At 40.4% G+C, this 19,184-nt stretch overlaps 1 protein-coding gene across 1 annotated transcript in view; it reads right to left on the bottom strand.

Moving 5' to 3' along the window:
* Positions 1–5,009: 5,009 nt before the first annotated feature.
* Positions 5,010–19,184, bottom strand: part of Plcxd3 (phosphatidylinositol specific phospholipase C X domain containing 3) — a 201,606-nt gene continuing 187,431 nt past the window's right edge. Inside the window, exon 3 of the mRNA XM_004652497.2 lies at positions 5,010–7,206. Within this exon, the coding sequence (XP_004652554.1) occupies positions 7,053–7,206 (154 nt within the window). The 3' untranslated portion in view covers positions 5,010–7,052. The remainder of the gene's footprint in view (positions 7,207–19,184) is intronic.

Below are 19,184 nucleotides of genomic sequence, written 5' to 3'. Positions count from 1 at the left end.
TCTAGGGAACAACATAGTGTCACTTGTTAAACCTAGTAAGAAGCTTTGAAAGAATTTATTCATTGAGTTTTCTAAGGAGCTTTCTGGAAATAGTTTATTTTGCTTAGCCTGAAGCCTGCTGTGGAGCAGGACAAATGTTTGCCAATGAAGCTACAGAATGGTCTGCTGAGGACACACAGATGCAATTGTGGCAGAGACTATTTGCAGACATATGGTACATCGTCAATATAGAAATCATTATAACTCTACGAGTAGGAATCCTCTAATTCATAGATCTATTAGCATATGTAATAAGAACCTTGTGGATTTACATCAAGTACAACACTGAGGATAATTTTCAGCTATATTTCTTTGCTGGAAGTCTTTATAATACCACTATACCATGTTTAAACTTTTTGTTAGTACCTTATGATTTGAACCTCAATAGATAGGATTGTTTGGTGAAATACAAAGGCAGTCTATTTCTGAACTAATATATGGATTAGGTAGAGTGAGGGCTTAGCAAAAGGCAATTTTCTTCACTCTAAATTTTTAACTTGAGATGGTTTCATAACAATAAAATTATATTAACATATTATTTGTATATTGAGATTGGCCTTGAGATATATTTGACATTAGAAACCACTTTAATAAAATCAAAACACTCATGATTTTTTTATTTGTGAGAAGTAATTTTTCATGGAGAAATTCTAAAATAATTTAAAAATAAGGTGTTCTGAATCATGTTCTATTTGATAGATTCATTTTTATGGGTTATAATGAAGTATGGATGATTTTAAATTAGGAAAAATAAAGATAACTGGTACCAGGACTTTATTAGGCATTTCACTGAATACAAAGAAACTTTTTTTTTTTACATTAAGAACACAATTTCATCAAAAAATTTACATTTTCTATACAGACTATAGGCATGGATTTTCTTCACACCACAATGATGAAGTATCAATGAACAAATCCTAAAAAGAGAAGGCACAGATCTGTCTCCTTCTGGTGAATTTCTGGTGTGGAAGGAGGAAGGGTCACCAGCTCTGCAAATTCCAGAAATGAAGCAAATAAAATATATTCAGGCAGGAGTCATGATAAGGAAACATGCCCCAGGATTGGGCTTTTCCTACAATGTCAAGGGAATTTTAAGAAAAGAGGTAGCTACCCCAGACCTCACAAAACCCCATCCACATCCAGGCAGTAAGGGCTCAGTGTGGGAAATAGTAGTAGTAGAGAATGTTATTTAGGAATTCCTACATGGTCATTCTCTGAAAGCTATTTTAGAAAATAGTCTTAGATCTTGGTCTTGGATTTGCAATTCCTAGAATATGGATTGCTCATTACCATTTGCTTTAGCAAGTCTTTGTATTAGTTTCACCCCCTCAAGGACCACATTCCATCCCCACCTGCTGCCCGCTGCTGCCTCCTACTGTTCAGAGGGGAAATGACAAGACTACATCAACCCTAATTCCTCTTCAGTCTATGTCAAAATTTCTATAGCTACATAGATAATTGGCTCCAACTTCATTAAATAATTCTAAGATGCTAATGGAGGTAGGGGATATGTATTAGAAAAAGAAACTAAATTTAAAAATAGGTACTGGCACTAAATTAGAAAGTACTGCTGCTTTTTCAAGAGCATTTGTAACATGTGGGGCATGCTTTTAGTTGTCCTAATAACTAGGGAATATTATATTAGAAATGAATGGCCTATTTTTGAGTTGACTTTTTAAAGAGCATTTTTGAGATTTAGTGTGGAACAAGATGTTTTTTCGTGAAGGGACCCTATAGCTTTTCCTGAGGTGCCTGAACATAAGGGTCAGAAGGGAACTTATTCCTTGTGATATGGAGATCTCATTGGTAGCCCATCTGAAAAACATTGAGAACTATGGGGTAGTGTTACCAGACTTAAGGGAAAAAAATACAGGCCACATCCATTTAAAGTTGAAATTTATGTGGACAATTTTAATGTAAAGTATATCTGATGAAATATATCAGAAATACACTAAAATATAAGTTATCTGAAATTTGAATTTCCCTGCTGTTCTATGTTTTACTGAATATGATTAAAGACATAACTGAAGGTAGAAGAACTAAGGTTAATTGGTAATCCACACCTAGAACCCAAGCTCAAACAAGATGGTGGTGTTTGCTTTAAGCATGACCACCCATGTACATCCTGCAGTTGATGGTGAGTTTTTTTGTTATATGCAGGGAAGGAAGAGAACGTGGATGTTGCTTAGCTAATTCTTCTGAGAAGTGAGCCATGCCATTGGCTCATGTTGGAGCTTCAGCAATTCCCACAGAGCCAAAGTGGCTCATCTTATTTCAGAAAATACATTTTCTAGAAGCAGTGACCTAGAGAAATTATTTTTTTTCATGGAAACATTTTGACTAAAGTAAAAATAACCTATCATGATAGAATTCCATGTGGGAAATAACAACTTCAATGGTGTGCTGGTTCTGAAGATGACAGAAAAATATTGTGAATTTAATCAATTTGCATGATGAGGAACTGAGTAAGCTAGCTGGTGTTTGATATTTTGTAAAGCATAGGAACTCTACCAGATGGCTAATATACTGGTGGGAAATCAGTGAAGTTCCAAAGCATATACCCCATAGGATTATTTTAAGGGTGATATTTAACAAAACATAACTTCTACTTAAAATTTAAATCCATACACGTGCCTTTAGCCACTTGGCCATCTTCCCAGACCCTTAAATTTTAAATCCAAATTGTAGCAGCAAAAAATGGAAATGAATTAAGGCTGGTCCTAATGTGCCCTTTTTCTTTAGGATAAGTTTGATTTTCAATAAGATATATTACACTTACCACTGACAAGCACATAGTTTTGACTCATACAAATATGCATTTAGAGCTAGTAACTACAAAATTGTATCACAAGTGAAATAAAAATTACACAATTTTCAGTCAACACCTTTACAAGTTCAATAGAATATTTTTATATTGTCATTGGGAAAACAAACAATTTGGAGCATTAATTTAAAACTACATGTTACACAGGAGCCACCAATGGCAAAATTAGCATTCACACCACTGAGTCACTGAAATTTAGTTCAAAAGACTAAAAGGTAGTAAAATAATATGCTTTAGAAATCTTGTTTAGAATGTCCTGTATTATTTTCTCTTAGCAATACAAGATGTGAACAAATGCGTTACCTGCGGAGCTCCTCTATGGTTGAGGGTCCAAAGGTTAAAAGACTGTGTCTGTAGAACTCAAAGACAAATGTAAACATGCATTTCCTGAGACTTCCAACTTCACAGTCCATAATCCTAACAAGGGAGCACCTGGACAGGTGACCCTGCCTACAGTTCTTAAAGTGACATGGTGTCTGTTTTCATAATTGACACTCAAATTCATGTCACTTGAAGTGTGATAGACAATGTAAAGAGACTGCTACTGCTAGGCATTTTCTCTTTCTAATGACCTCACCTTGGTTTTCTAGTGACTTTTCTTCACTTAAATACTTAAATATTTGAAGTGTGTTATGCCTGCTAACAGAAGAAATGCTGTTTTTAAGGGTGGAAGTTACAATCAAACCAGAGAGGTGATTAGGGGCAGTTTCATGTCGGAAGCATGTCTGTGTTTGTGCATACACGTGTGCTTCATGCCAAACACTTTCTGCTCTGATACAGTCACCGTTGGGTGGGGCTCCTTGAAAGGTCAGTTTTCCAAGTATGGCTGAAAAATGAATGTTGAGGTCATCCTAAGGCTTCTAAAGGATGGCTCCTCATTCTGTGTGCTCACGGGACCACGGAGTAAACCGAGAGGCATAAATGATAATGGCAAGATAAGAATTCACTATATTAGGCCTTCAAAATTACTGGCAGGAAAACAAATGTGAGAAACGATTTTGTTCGCTCACTTCCACTTATTCCACTTATTCCTTGATATTCTTTTTGTAGACCTGGTAAAAACTGGATTTTAGTTTCCTTTTTTTTTTTCTCTGTAGGACTTGTGTAAAGATGCAAGCAAAAAAAAAAAAACAAAAAAAAACAAAAAACCAAACTTAATTAATTAAAAGAAGAAAGAAAACAAAAGGCAAGCACACCAAGATGTGTCATCTTGGGGCCTGTTTGTAGCCCTTGTGCTCCTTGAGCTCTGGAAAGACAATACCAGCTAAGAGAAAGAAGCAAAGACTGAGGGTCGGATTCAATTGCATAACATCATGTCTTCATGTAAGGCCTGCTCTGTAAGTGTGCTCCTGGGCAGGGCCAATGAGCAAAAGACAGACAAAGGCACCTTCTTGCCTATTCTGCTTTCCTAGGAATCCCTTCTAGTGAATTATCCCATGATTCATTTCATTCTTTGCCCTTCTTTGGGAATTAAGGCCTGCTACATAGATACTGTATGTCCATACAGAAATCAAAATATAGGATTGAAATTACCTATTCTCTAATAAGGTTTATGTGCATACATCGTTAATAGCAATTAAAAAAAAAAACTCTCTGGTTAAGAAACTGCACAGTTGAATGCCTCACCAACGTTGTCCCTGCCAGCACCCAGATAAGAAAACAAAAATAATTCTAAACACCATAAGAAAGCATCAAAGGTCAAGAAAGTACAATGTAGTTACCTCTATATTGTATTCAGTTTTCATTAACAAGTAAGAGATCTGTTTATGCCATGCTGTGACATTCTGTCACAATGACCTTTGGGTCATTTGTAAGGATGCTTGGTTATATGGCAATAGTGGCTAGTCAGAAAGTTTGCCCCAAAAGCAAATTAAAGAACATAAATTTCAATAATGGTAATTCTTTAAAAAGAATTAATATTGAGCCACACAAGAAGAGTGGGTGAAAAAGAAAGACAATTGGTAACTGCAAGGGAGGGGAAAGTAAGAAGAGCCATGTAAATACTTAAATCCTAAGCTCTGTTTTTATAAAAATGTTTTATTATAGCTGGAGAAATGGCTCAGTACTCAAGGTGCTTGCCTGCAAAGCCTAAGGACCCTGGTTCAGTTCCACAGTACCCACATAAAGCCCATTGCACAAGATGTTGCATTCATCTGAAGTTCTTCTGCACTGATTGCAAGCCCTGGCACATCCGTTCTCTCTTTCTCTATCTGCTTTTTTCTCTTACAATAAATAAATAAGTAAAATATTTAAAAATATTTTAATATTATTGACTATTCCATTTTCAAAGATTCTGTAACTCTTTTTTATTGTTTTTGGGGCTCAGTCTGGCTCTGGGACAAGTCTTTCAATTAGTGTCTACTTATAGTATGTGTATTTGTAATCATTTGTATTTGTCTGCTTGTACAAGAGTGTGTATATATTGGTATACTGTATATGATGAAATACATGGTGCATAGCTATGTTACTTTGTTTACACAGGTACCACATCTTTCATGAACATTCTCTTCTTGCATAGCCAATTTTCACTCCCTCGCTGTAGTTACTAGCAAGTACAATGTTCAAATAATGAGTGTAATCTGGAAATTGATTCTTGCTTGTTTGTAATCTTGACATATAATCTTGAAATAAACTTCCCTATCTAAATGTAAGAGATTAAATCATATGTCACCCATGTAAATTAATTAAAAGATAAAGTCATGTTTTTATTTATCTAGGGGGCTAATTTTCATGGAACTGTACTGTTCTAGGACACTACTGCAGTGCAGTTATTTCTAAGTATGAAAATAAATAATAATTGTAATACCTTAAACAAATTGTATAGATTTTTAAAAATGCCTCACAATAGTCTGAAAAGCACAAAAAGAGGAATTTGTGCTCTTCAAAAACTATTTTAGGATTGTTAAATATTGTAAAGATAACAAGAAGGATGCCACACTCAGGATGTGTTAGGATTACTCTTCCCTGAGTTGGGCCACATAAACATTGAGTGAGGCCTCTCCCCTCAGCCTTTGTCTGACTTCTGAAGTGGGATGAAACTCTTGAGTTGAATATTTCCTCCAATTTTAAACAAGCCTGCTCAGATCATACATAGTTTGAGAACTTCAAGAGAATATTTTATGAGTCATTATGAGTTCTTGGACATAACTTAAAAAACATTGCTCTAACTGTTGTACTTCTTCCTTTCCTTTAAGTTATAAACCTGAAGCTTCTTGAAGAATATTCTTCAAAGTTTGGTATTTAGAACTAGTATTTAGAAATCCAAGTTTTGTAGGAAAGTCTGCATAGTCATTCTTTTTTCTCCTACCTCTGCTTTTTTTAAGGAAAAAAAACCCACAAAATTATTAAGGTGAGTTTGGGAAAAGATCTTCAGAGTTTCTGATTTTAACACACTCATTATAACTTAACCATTATAGGAAAATATTACTTAAGGACTTGTTGAATTAGTGTAGCATCCATCCCTGCCGCCACACTCACCATTCATCTTTTCTCATGATGGAGTTGGCACTCATAGTCCTTTTAAATTTTTACACTATAATTATAGCTGCCTTATATAGAAATACTGTGAAACATTATTATTTTCATACAACACAAAAATCACTGATTATGACCTCCAATACTACTGATGCAGGGAAACTGATTTGATGCATATTTTCTATGACCAAAACTTAGCTATGATTGCCCATATGGATATGACTAGAGAATATTTTACCAAGTCTCACAAAACAAACAAATTTCAGTACCACAATGTAATGCACATTATGTTGGGCATTCAATTGCTTTTAAACCCATACAGCATCTAATTAGTGAAAGCAAGCCAGAGGGAGTAGAGAGGGCAGAGGATACAGACAGTATAGGAGCCCTACTTTGAAATTATAAAATGCAATCAGATAAAACACTCATGAGTTATATGTTACAAAGATTAATTTTGAAAACCAAAATCCACTGTTCTTTCCTATCCCTAATACTAGAAGTAGATTTTGCTCATCAAATGAGAAATGAAATATTTATAGTAATGCAGAATACGTTTATCATGACTGAAGAAATTATTTTCTCCCTTTTCCCACCCACTGCTAGCCCTAATTCCTTCAGAAACACAGTGGAATAGGAAGATCAGAGTGTCTGTAGATAATGTGCCTAATACAATGAGTCTTCTCTATCTTACTCATGGACACTTAAAATAGTAACATCAAGTGTTGGCTTCTCCTTCATCAAACACATAGTTGAGCTTTATGACAGTGCTGATGAAATCACCAAGTTCTACAAAGTCAGCAATGACGATGTTGATGCCACTCTCGCCCGGCGACTGTGTGCGGACCCACTGCATCATGGCAGGAAGAGCTCTGAGAATGGAAACACAAGAGAAATTACAGAAGGCAAAGTAAAATAATTCAAGGACAATAGTTTTCTAATTTAAACAGATTTTAAACAGATTTCCCAAACATAGACACAGGTGGGAGATGACTAAATTAAACAACACTAAATTCTTAACTCTTGAAAAACCCACGAGCAACAGGTATTTACTGTAGTTGCCCATATTGGAATCGTCATCTCGGGAGACCTAAGATATAGTTACAGTTTATAATGAAGTTTGTATTTTTATTATGGATTCATGCCATGATTGTGTACTCTACAGAGCCATGGGGTGTTGAGGTGAGAGATGAACACATATACTTAGCAAACATTTATTATGACTCCAGTGATTTTAAAAAATGTATTAAGATGTTTCAAATAAACACAAAGAACTTCATGGTGTGATTATAATCAGATGGGCAGGAAGAAAACTGAAGTATGGTATAATCATTGCTCTTTCCTTCAAACCCATTTACTGAGTATTTATATTTCAGTTGTCACTGCAGGCACTTGGAATATTCAGGAAGCAAATGAGATTAAAATATCTCCTTTTCATTCTCAAAAATGCATATACTAAATGATAATTAAAATTATAAGTAAATTATTATATGGTTGGATAAGAGCCAATAAGTACTATTAAAATTACTAAAATTGAGCAAATAAATAAAAATTTGAGAGGGCTGGCACTTTAGCTCATTAGAAGAGTTGCTTGTCTAGCTTTTGTTCAGTTCCAAAGACATGGACTATGGCAACATTTGAATATCATTGGGATTAATTAAAAACTATGGGGAGTTTTAAAGTTTATGGGGGGGGACAAGTGTAGCATGTGATGGCTTGATTCAGGTATCCCCCATAAATTTAGGTGTTCTGAATGCTAGGTCCCCAACTGATGGCAATTTGGGAATTAAAGCCTCCTGGAGACAGTGTATTGTTGGGCGCAGGCTTATGGGTATTGTAGCCAACTTCTTCCCAGGGTTTGACACACTGTCTTGTGCTGTTGCCCATCTAATGTTGGCCTGGAGATGATGTTGTCCCTCTGCTCATGCCATCATTTCCCCCTGCCACCATGGAATTCTGTCTTGAGTCTGTAAGCCAAAACAAACCCTTTCCTCCCACAAGCTGCTTTTGCCGGGTTATTTTCTGCAGCAATGCAAAACTAACTGCAGCACATGGCTATCTTAAAAAAAAAAAAAAAAATCCTGATACTACCATGGACTTAAAGGGTAGCATGGTTAAGCTTGGGGAAAGAAACAGGAGGGTAGTAAAATGTGAAGTAACAGAGATAATGAGAAAATGGGGCTGTTCCTACAGGATATGTACATTACTCTTTACATTGCTCTAAAAAATATACCTGATAAAAGCAACTTGTGAATGGAAAGGTTTATTTTGGCTCACAGCTTTAGAAGATACAGTCTGTCATGGTGGAGAAGACCTGGCAGTGGGACTGTGAGGTGACAGGTCACATTGGGTCACCCTCAGAGCAAAAGGAGACAAGTCCTGGTGGTCACTATGGTGGGAAATTAAGCCTCAATCAAGTTCTAAGAACACAAGCAGAAGGAAGCCAGATTCTTTGCCAGAGAGTCAAATGAGTGCCCTCTAGTCTAGTTCCCAGTGGGGGTCTTCATTCTCTTCTGCAGTCTTGAGAACTGAGACTGCAGTGTCTATATTCTTATCAGCATTCTTATCTTCCACACTCTCACAAAATGGCCCTTTCAGTTTTGCTTAGAGCATTTAAGGGCTTCTCTAGCCCGGTAGGTTCAACTCTTCCAAATTCCCTTAAGAAACTGGTTCCAAAAGGCTATAAACCACATCATTTGGTCACCTGAGCCAACACTTCTCAGTACTGATTTTCTCCATAGTGTGAGCATCATAGTGTGAGTAAGCCCTCATTCATCTTAGTGTAAACATCATAGTGTGAACAGATGCTCATTCACCATAGTGTGAGCATCATAGTGTGAATAAGCCCTCATTCGTCATAGTGTAAACATCATAGTGTGAGCAGATGCTCATTCACCATAGTGTGAGCTTGAAGAGACTCCCTGAGCACACTCTGGGGAATGGTAAAATGTTTCAGAGCAAATGCTGGAGATTAGAAAGATTTAGGTAAGTAAAAATGGGATTTTTCTCTATATTTTCATGCAAAAAAAAAATTCCACTCTTCATTGACAGAATGGATAGTGTGTGCTTAGGAGGGAGTGATGCATGCAAACACATGATGTTTCATTATGAGAAGCAATGTTTTGTGACAGTGGATTTGAGTGATGCCAGCTATGGCTTCAATGGAGCAGGGAAGGAAGTGTCTGCGATCAAAGCACAAATGAAGTGAGGCCAGAGAGATGACAGTGTACTAAAAAAAAGCACCATGGAACTATACATGAATTAAATTCCTGGAGGTAGAGATAAAGTACCAGGGAAAATACAGAATGATGAGATTAAGGACCTTAAATATTTGTTTAACAAAATGTAACGAAAGATGTTTGAAGGAGAAGAAAGAACCAGAGAGCAGGCAGTCTGAGAGCTAACAATTAGGGGAACATTTTGATTAAACTTATAAACTAGAGATAGTCATTTTCCTACAGTGTAGATAAGTAAGTAAATGAACCTAAATCTATGGGAAGGAATAGCAGAGTTGTTAGAGCAACCAGGGAGGGAAAGAAACACAGGACACCCAAATTGGAAGACAAGGATTCATGCTACAACTTTTTCAGATGGCATTATCTTAAATATAGAAAACCCTAAAAACTCCACCAAAAATATTAGGACTAATGAAAAATTTAGTAAATACTTATAGAGCTATAGTAACAAAATTAAAAAGAAAAATTCATATTTCTATACATCATCAGTTTAAAATCTGGAAAAGAGATCAAAAGTTACATGAAAATATTTAGGAATAAATTTAATAAGAAATGAAATATGTCTATGGTATATATTATAAAACACCGATGAAGGCCGAGGAGCTGACTCATTGGCTAAAAGCACTTGCTTGCAAAGCATATTGACCCAGGCTCCAATTCCCAGGACCCGCATAAAGCTAGATACAAAGTGGCACATGTATCTAGAGTTTGTAGAGGCAAGAGACCCTGGTACACACACACACACACACACACACACACACACACACACAGAGAGAGAGAGAGAGAGAGAGAGAGAGAGAGAGAGAGAGAGAAATGAATTTTTTAATTGATGAGAAAAATTAAGAGCATCCAGCATCCATACAAAAGTACACACAAGAGAAATAAATCCCATGTTTATGAAATGGAACAAGCAAAGTTGAATTTAGAAGAAATGGACTGGTGTGAGTAGATGGATATAACACAGAAAGAAATAAAAATTTCAGGCTAGTGCTCATTCAGCTGCAATTGTCTGAGAAATTACCATCATTGAGACTGGACCAGCTGTTCTTCATTGGGACAACAGAAAGAATGCTGACTTTTGAAGTTAAGGGGCCTGGATGCTGAAGGAGTTTTCTTTCTCTTCAAAGTCAACCTTACCCCTTTCCCTTGATTAACAATTCAGAATCCCACCTGACACCATGAGAACAGAACAAATTCAGGAAAGAAATGGACATCAGATCTGCAACACAGTTCTTTTGAAAATGGCCACTGTGTAATGGGAAGCAGTGGCATGGCATGAGCAGAGACTAGACATCACCGCCTTGCCAACATCAGGTGAACAATATTACAGGAGAGCAAACCAAGCTCTGTGAAGAGGGAGCTGGCTAAAACACTTCTAGGCCTGACCCCAACCACACATCTTCTCCAGCAAGGCAGCACCTCTTAAGTTACCATCAGCTGGGACCCAAGCATTCAGAATATGACTTTGTGGGGAACATCTGATTCAAACCACCACACATATAAACAGCTAACATGTATTTGAAAAATGTGCAGCATCATCAATTGTCAGGGAGATGCAAACCAATATCATAACCCAATAAAGTCACCTCAGTTAAAATACCTAGTATCAATATGATGTCAGCTGGGGGAGAATATGGCAGTATGTTTAGTATATAGGAAGGCCTTATTTAGTCCTCAGAACACACACACACACACACACACACACAGAAAGTGCTTGTGAGGAAAGGAAAAACTTACACCCCACTGGGAATGTAAATTAGTAGACTCAGTATGGAAAATAGTACATAATCGCCTAAAAAAAACCCCAAAACCTACTACCATTACTGGGCATATATCCAAAGGCATGAAATTACATGTTGAAGAAACTTATGCACTCATATATTTACCTCTCCACTATTCACAAAAACAAGAAATGGGAACAAGCCAAGTGTCCATCAACTGATGACTGAAGAAAATGTGATACATATGCACACTGGAATACTACTGTTAAGACATAATTAAATAATTCTTGTCATTTGCAACAGTGTGATGGAACTGGAGGTTGCTATGTTAAGTATTGTAAGCACAGAAAGAAAATACTACATGATCTCACTTACACATAAAATCTACAGCAGATGACCTCGCAGAAGTTGAGAGTAGAATGGTATCTACAAGGTGGTAGGAAGAACACAAGGTTGGGGGTATATACAGAAAGGTTGAAAAATAGGTAAGAAGTTATAGTAGAAAGAACAAAGACATTCTGGAGTACTAACACATGTAAATAGGCCAATAATCTTTCTTCAAGAAAATGATGATACTAAACTGAATTTCCATAAAAGACAGGGAGAAATGAATTCAAATATTTTTGCCATAGGGAAATGATATATTTGAGAACATAGATTGTTTTTTACTTTGGTTAAGCATTGCAATAACTTATGCATGTCTTTAAACATCACCTGGTACCTTATAAATGCATGTAATTATTATACATTAGTTAAGAAAACCAAAGAAGGAGCCATAAGTAATCCATGCAGAAACAATGGCATCTTGATTGACAGTAGAAACCAGTTATATTTGGAAGTGGCTGATTTCAAAAAATGGTATTTGTATAGGATTGGATATAAACAGCAAGGAAAAAAAAAGAGGCCATGAAATATGCCTACATTTCTATAAAAAATTCTTAAGGATAGACATCATTGTTTAATTTTGGAATGGCCACATAGATGGCTTTACAGTACAGATGATAGTTTCAAAGACCGTTGTTAGGTCAGGACAAAATGAAGCCACCTAAGACAGCAGGATGGCAACAGACACAAGGAAGTGGGTCATCCACATTCCTCAAGGAACTGCCCAGCCACTATCCCTTCCTTGCCTAGCAATGCCCAGGTCTAGGTTTCCTGCTCCCTTATCTCCCACCTGGCCACTTCTGCTCTCACATCCTATGGCTAATGTAAAGAACAAAGGAGTTCCTTCCCTTCCCCACTTTCCCCCAACTGAAGGGCTCTATATAGCCCACTGTCTGTAATCTCAAAGCTGAGTACTCCACTCTTGAGAGTGAGTCCTGGCAGCTTGTGTTTTCCCCAATAAAAAACTTCCATCTTTGCCTCAGAGTGGTCTATATGGTCTTGGTCACTCCCAAACCTTACATCTGGTGCTCGTGACTCAGAGGAGGTTCCTGGTTGCCCTCTTGGGTGGCCAGACCTCCTTTCCCCTGACCAGACCACTGAGCTGCCATTTGACCCTCTGAAGGCTTAAGACCATCCCTGCCAGGTAATTTGGCCTCACTTTTCTTCCTTTCTCCACCTCCTCCCTCCTTCTCAGTAAGTCTTCCTCTTAGGTTGGCCTGCTCTCGGGTTTTCTCCCTCCTCGTGGAAGCAGGGCTGGCATGCCAGGCTACACCCCTCAGCTGTTAGGCCCCAACCCCAGGTCTAGAGAAAGACACCTTGGGTCTCTTGCTCTCTGGTCTATCATACCCTAAGGTGCTCCTTTTGGTTCAGTTACCATCTTGAGACACCCCCTCTCCCTCCCTCATCTCTCTCTCTCCCTCCTGAGCTCTCATGATCCACTGCCAGCCACTTTCATCTTCCACCGACAGCGGCTTTCGCCGCCAGGAGCACAGTCGCCCTCCTCGCCCACTAACAGGCTAAAAAGCCAATAGTTGCGACCTGTAGAGCCTCTGCCCACATGGGAGGTGCAGGCCCCATTCACCCTGATGGGCCAGGGGTTCATGTTAATGTTCTGTGTAAACCCAGCTGAAGCTGGTTTACTTTTCTCTCACCCTTGTTTTGCCCTTTCCCTGTCTCCTTAAGAACTTAAAACCTCTATGACTCTTGGACAAATCTTATCTTTCTCTGCAACCCTGTTTGGCCACATCCATAAGTTGGACAATGGGTCCAAAATGGCCTAAGAATGGTACTCTTGATTTCCAAATTCTCACTGACTTAAAAAAAAAAACAAAAAAAACTTCTGCCAGTATACAGGCAAATGATCCAAAATACCCTATTTTCACTCTGCATGAACAGACTTCTCTGCTCTACCTGCTTGTCTCACCAGGTCCTTCTAGCCGAGGTCTCAGAAATGTGCTCTAATTCACCCCCCATACTGGTCCTTTGCAGGGAGCGGCTACAGACGCCATTACAAGATGGCGCTGACTTCCTGCTGAGAGTGGTGACGAACAACCCCCTACTTGGTCATATCCTGGTGACAGTCTTGCTTGATGCTGCGCGTGCACATGATGTAATGCATCCTGGGCCTATCCCGTGGCCCTGGGTGATGGGGGAGCAGGTGGCGGCCAATCCGTAGGTGTCTAGTAGTATTACACCCTATAAAAGCAGCTATACTCCTGCGCCCCGGCCCCTCGCCATCAACTTTTCTGTTAACCAAGAGGCTCTCCAATAAAGTGTGATCGAGAAGGATCTTTGTTTGCTGGTTGTGCTTTTCCTGCGGGTCAGGGGGCTCGCAGCAAGTGGTACCGAAACCCGGGAACGCCGGGTGCTTTGTGGTCACCGGGCGAGGGGCCGAAGAGGATCCAGAACTTGACACACGGAGAGGAAGACCGCAGTAAGTTACCCCAGTCATGCTAGACCCGTATTTAAAAAAAGGGCGGGAAGCTCTAGCAAGACATCAGGATAGTCTTTCTGAGTCTGATTCAGGGGAGTCAAAAGTTAGGCCTACGAAAAAAGGAGATATAAAGAAGGAGAAACATATACAAGATAAAGATAAAAGCCTGAAGGAGGAGCTTGAAGAGATGGGGGAAATAAGTCATCACTTGCCTGAGAAAGGGGCTAAAGGGGCCTTTACCAGGCTGTATCCCCCTATTGAAGAGCTTGTACGTTTAAGTGTTTTTGAGACAGATGAGGAAATCACCTCCAACTCAGACCTAGAGGAGGAGGAGGAGGAAGAACCATTACAAAAGGGGGGGGGGGAAGGAATCAAGGAAGTCACAAAAAGGCACTATTCATCTCTGCCTAGGCGCCCCCTACTAACAAAAGGAAAACAGGCCCAGGGAGATGGTCCTTTGCATTTGAAAGCGCCGTCTGCACCTCCCCCCTATAACTCTGCTAGAGACACATGCCGCTTCATAAAATCAAAAATATGGTCGCGGCTAGTCTCAGTTTTCCCTGTATTTGTGGATCCAGTGACCCATCAGAGGAGGTATGATCCAATTCCTTACAGACAATTAAAAGGCTTAGTTCAAGCAGCAAAAGACTTTGGCCCAGCTGCGGATTATACTGTTGCACTATTGCGCAGGATTGTTACAGATCCTTTAACGCCCACTGATTGGATAGAATTGGGTAAAGCTTGCCTTACAAAAGGCCAATTTTTAGAGTGGAAAGCCATAGTTATAGACAATGCTCAGGAACAGGCTAGGCAAAATATGGAGAATGGACATCCAGAATGGACAGTGGATATGCTTTTGGGGCTTGGCCCTTACATGGCTAACCAAGTTAATTTCCCAATTGAAGTTTACCAACAAATTAGTAATGTTCACTATTGGGCCTGGAAGGAAGTCTCTAATAAAGGGGAAGTAGCCGGTAACCTGACTAAAATTATACAGGGTCCCACAGAACCTTTTGCAGATTTCGCCGCCAGACTGGTGGCTGCCGCAGAAAAAACCATTGGAGCTGCAGATCATACTATGCCTTTTGTATTGCAATTAATCTATGAACAAAGTACAAAAGAATGTCAGCGAGCTATAAACCCAGTTCGGAAACAGGGACTGGAAGCCTGGGTTAAAGCCTGTCGAGAAATTGGGGGGCCACTCTCTAATGCTGGCCTGGCTGCCGCAGTCCTCGCAGCCACTAAGTCCCAACAGGCTCAGAAAAATAAAGGGTGCTTTAAATGTGGGCAGCTAGGACACTTTAGACGCCAATGCCCCAGAGCTGAACAATCCGCCCCGCCGGTAAAGGAGGGGTGGAAGCAGAGGCCACCGGGTACCTGTCCGAGATGTAAGAAGGACAAACATTGGGCAAATGAGTGCAGGTCAGTAAGAGATATTAATGGTCTACCTGTACCCCCCCTTCAATCTACTCAGGACCAAAAAAACGGGATGAAGGGCCCCCGTCCCCAGGGCCCACAAATTTATGGGGCACTGCAGACCCCAGCCCCGGCGCTGGGCCCGCCTCCATCCTCTCATGCAGGAGAGCCACATCAGGCTCCACAGGGCTGGACCTCTGTGCCGCCTCCGGATTGGTCCTAACCCCTGAGATGGGGATCCAAGCCCTGGAGACCGACGTTTGCGGCCCTTTACATAAAGATACTGTGGGGCTTCTTCTGGGGTGGTCGTCATCAACCTTGAAGGGGTTAATTGTCTTTCCTGGAGTCATTGACCCTGACTTTACAGGCGTCATTAAAGTCCTCTGCCACTCCCCTTATGGGACGATCTCCATTGCACTGGGGGATCGTATTGCTCAGCTGTTGGCTTTGCCCTCCACTCATTCACAATTCCCTGCTGAACAGAGGGAAAGGGGGACAGGATGTCTTGGGTCCACAGGGGTGGACCTGGCCTGCTTGTCATGGGAATTAGATCAGAGACCTCTCTTACAGTTAATCATTGAAGGCAAGATGTTCTCGGGCTTAGTCGATACAGGTGCAGACAAGAGTATTATAAAACTAGACTCCTGGCCAAAGTCTTGGCCCCTTCAAAGATCCTCTCAGACCCTTCAAGGTTTGGGGTATGCAGAGACACCCCAGATGAGTGCAAAAGAACTAACATGGTATACTGATGAGGGGCAAAAAGAAAAAATACAGCCTTTTGTATTAGCGGTCCCTATCAATTTGTGGGGAAGGGATGTTCAATCCCAGTTGCGCCTCCGCTTGACTAATGACTATTCGGAGGCTAGTAAAAATATAATGAAAATACAAGGCTTTGTCCCAGAACAGGGACTAGGAAAGTTCCTTCAGGGGCGCCCCGATCCAATTATTCCCCCCAAAAAATTAGACCGTAATGGATTGGGTTTTTCTTAGGGGCCATTGAAACTGCTGCTTCCAAAAGAATTCAGTTGCCCATCCCTTGGTTAACTAACAAGGCGGTTTGGGTCCCTCAATGGCCCCATCACAAGAAAAATTGGAAGCTGCAAAACAGTTAGTACAGGAACAGGTAGATCTGGGCCATCTGGAACCCTCTGTTTCTCCTTGGAATACTCCAATATTTGTAATTAAAAAACAGTCAGGTAAATGGAGGCTGCTCCATGACCTGAGAGCAGTCAATGCCCAAATGCAGGTTTTAGGACCTGTTCAGAGAGGCCTGCTGGCACTTTCTGCCTTGCCCAAGGGCTGGCCAGTGATGGTCTTAGATATTAAGGATTGTTTCTTTTCCATACCGCTTTGTCCACAAGACAGGGAACGTTTTGCTTTCACTCTTCCCTCAGTCAATCATGAGAGGCCGGATGCTCATTTCCAATGGCGTGTGTTGCCTCGGGGAATGGCTAATAGCCCTACTATGTGCCAATTATTTGTGGACACAGCCTTGGCCTCTGTCCGTCAAGAGTTCCCTTCTCTCCGTATGATTCATTATATGGATGATATTTTGTTGATAGCCCCTGAGTTAACAGTTTTACATGCCTCTTTTCAAAGAGTTGTTCAAGCATTAGAGAATCATGGCTTGCTGATAGCCCCTGAGAAGGTTCAACAGACAGATTCTGTTACTTTTCTGGGGACCGTCATTGGCCTTCATTCTGTGGGGCCACAGAAGATGTGTATACGGACCTCTCATTTACATACACTCAATGATTTTCAAAAGCTGCTGGGAGACATTAATTGGCTGAGAGGTTTCCTTCATGTGCCTCGCTCGGAATTGCTGCCTCTTTTTTCTATTCTTGAAGGCAACCCTGATGTCTCCTCTCCTCGTACGCTTACGCAGCCTGCCCGTGAGGCCCTTACTAAGATTAAAGAGGCTCTTAGTAAAGCACAACTTGATAGATTTGATCCATCTAAACCATTACTTTTATGTGTCCTTAAGACTAAGGATGTCCCTACAGGGGTACTTTGGCAGGAGGGACCGCTGTTGTGGCTTCATGGACACTCTTTAGGGGCTCGCACTCTTCAGTATTTCCCACAGTTGGTAGCTCAGCAGGCCTGTTTGGGGCTTAAGTATTGCTTAGTACATTTTGCAAAGCTGCCTGATAAACTTATCATTCCCTATACTAAGGAACAAGTAAAAGTTTTGTCTGGCACAGTGGATGATTGGAGCATTCTTATGTGCACCTTTCCAAATGTCATAGATAATCATTACCCAAAGAGCCCTATTTTGTCTTTTGTTGAAAACAATTTGGTTTACTTTCCTAAAATCACTGTTCAGGAGCCTATTACATCAGCCCCTGCCATCTTTACTGATGGCTCAAAGTCTGGTCGTGGGGCCTACCTGGTACAGGGATCGGAGCCTATAGTAAGAATGTTCAGACCTGACTCTCCTCAGATTGTTGAATGCTTAATAGTCTTGCAGGTATTTCAGACATTCCCCACTTCCTTTAATTTGTTTACAGATTCCTTGTATGTGGCCAATACAGTGGCTAATTTAGAGATCGCAGCTTCAGTTCGCTCCTCTAGTTTAGTGTCTAATATTCTATTACAACTTCCATCTTTAATTCAGCAGCGAACTTGCCCATTTTATGTTTCTCATATCCGAGCCCATTCATTGCTGCCTGGACCCCTGTCACAGGCTAATGACCTGGTAGATAGGGCTACCAGGCTGGCCATGGTTTCCTTAGGAGATCTTAAGGCTTCAGCTATAGAATTTCATAGATTATATCATGTACCTGCAAATACTTTAAGACTCAAATTTCTCATTTCCAGAAACGAGGCTCGAAACATTATAAAGTCTTATCAATCTTGTGTTACCTTTTTGCCTTCCCCACATGTGGGCGTCAACCCTCGGGGCCTGCGCCCTGGAGACCTTTGGCAAATGGATGTAACACATCTTCCAGAGTTTGGAAGATTAAAATACCTACATGTTTCAGTGGACACATGCTCCGGTATTATTTTCGCCTCACCATTGGCAGGCGAAGAGGCCTCTCATGTAAAGACTCACTGCCTAGAGGCCTGGGCTGCTTGGGGAAAGCCACGCCATTTAAAAACTGATAATGGCCCAGCATACACATCTGCTGGTTTTCGAGGCTTTTGTGCTCAAATACAGGTAACCCACACCACTGGCCTTCCTTATAACCCACAGGGCCAGGGAATAGTAGAAAGAGCTAATAAGACCTTAAAAGCTCTTTTATTTAAACAAAAAAGAGGGATAGCCGAAGACGCTACTCCCAAGGAAAGAATATCTTTAGCTCTTTTTACACTCAATTTTTTAATTTTGGATTTCCATGGTGACAGCGCAGCTGATAGACATGGAAAATCTCTAACTTCTGTGCCAAAAGAAATGGTGATGTGGAAAGACGTCTTGGATAATAAATGGAAAGGACCGGATCTTGTGATATTAAGATCCAGGGGAGCTGTTTGTGTTTTTCCACAGGACCAAGATTCTCCGCATTGGGTTCCGGCTCGCTTGGTGAAAACAATTATCCGACCCCAACAGGAGGCTCCTGGAGATGGAGATGCCTACCAGGATGGAGAGAAAGATGGAGAAAAGGAGAGCCTTATTGATGATCCTCATCCTGTGCCTGGAATGTAGGGGAGAACAGCGTTGG

This window comes from Jaculus jaculus, chromosome 13 (assembly GCF_020740685.1).
Source record: "Jaculus jaculus isolate mJacJac1 chromosome 13, mJacJac1.mat.Y.cur, whole genome shotgun sequence".
NCBI classification, from domain to species: Eukaryota; Metazoa; Chordata; class Mammalia; order Rodentia; family Dipodidae; genus Jaculus; species Jaculus jaculus.
The sequence above is the reverse complement of the archived record's forward strand: the minus strand, read 5'-3'. Positions and strand labels throughout refer to the sequence as shown.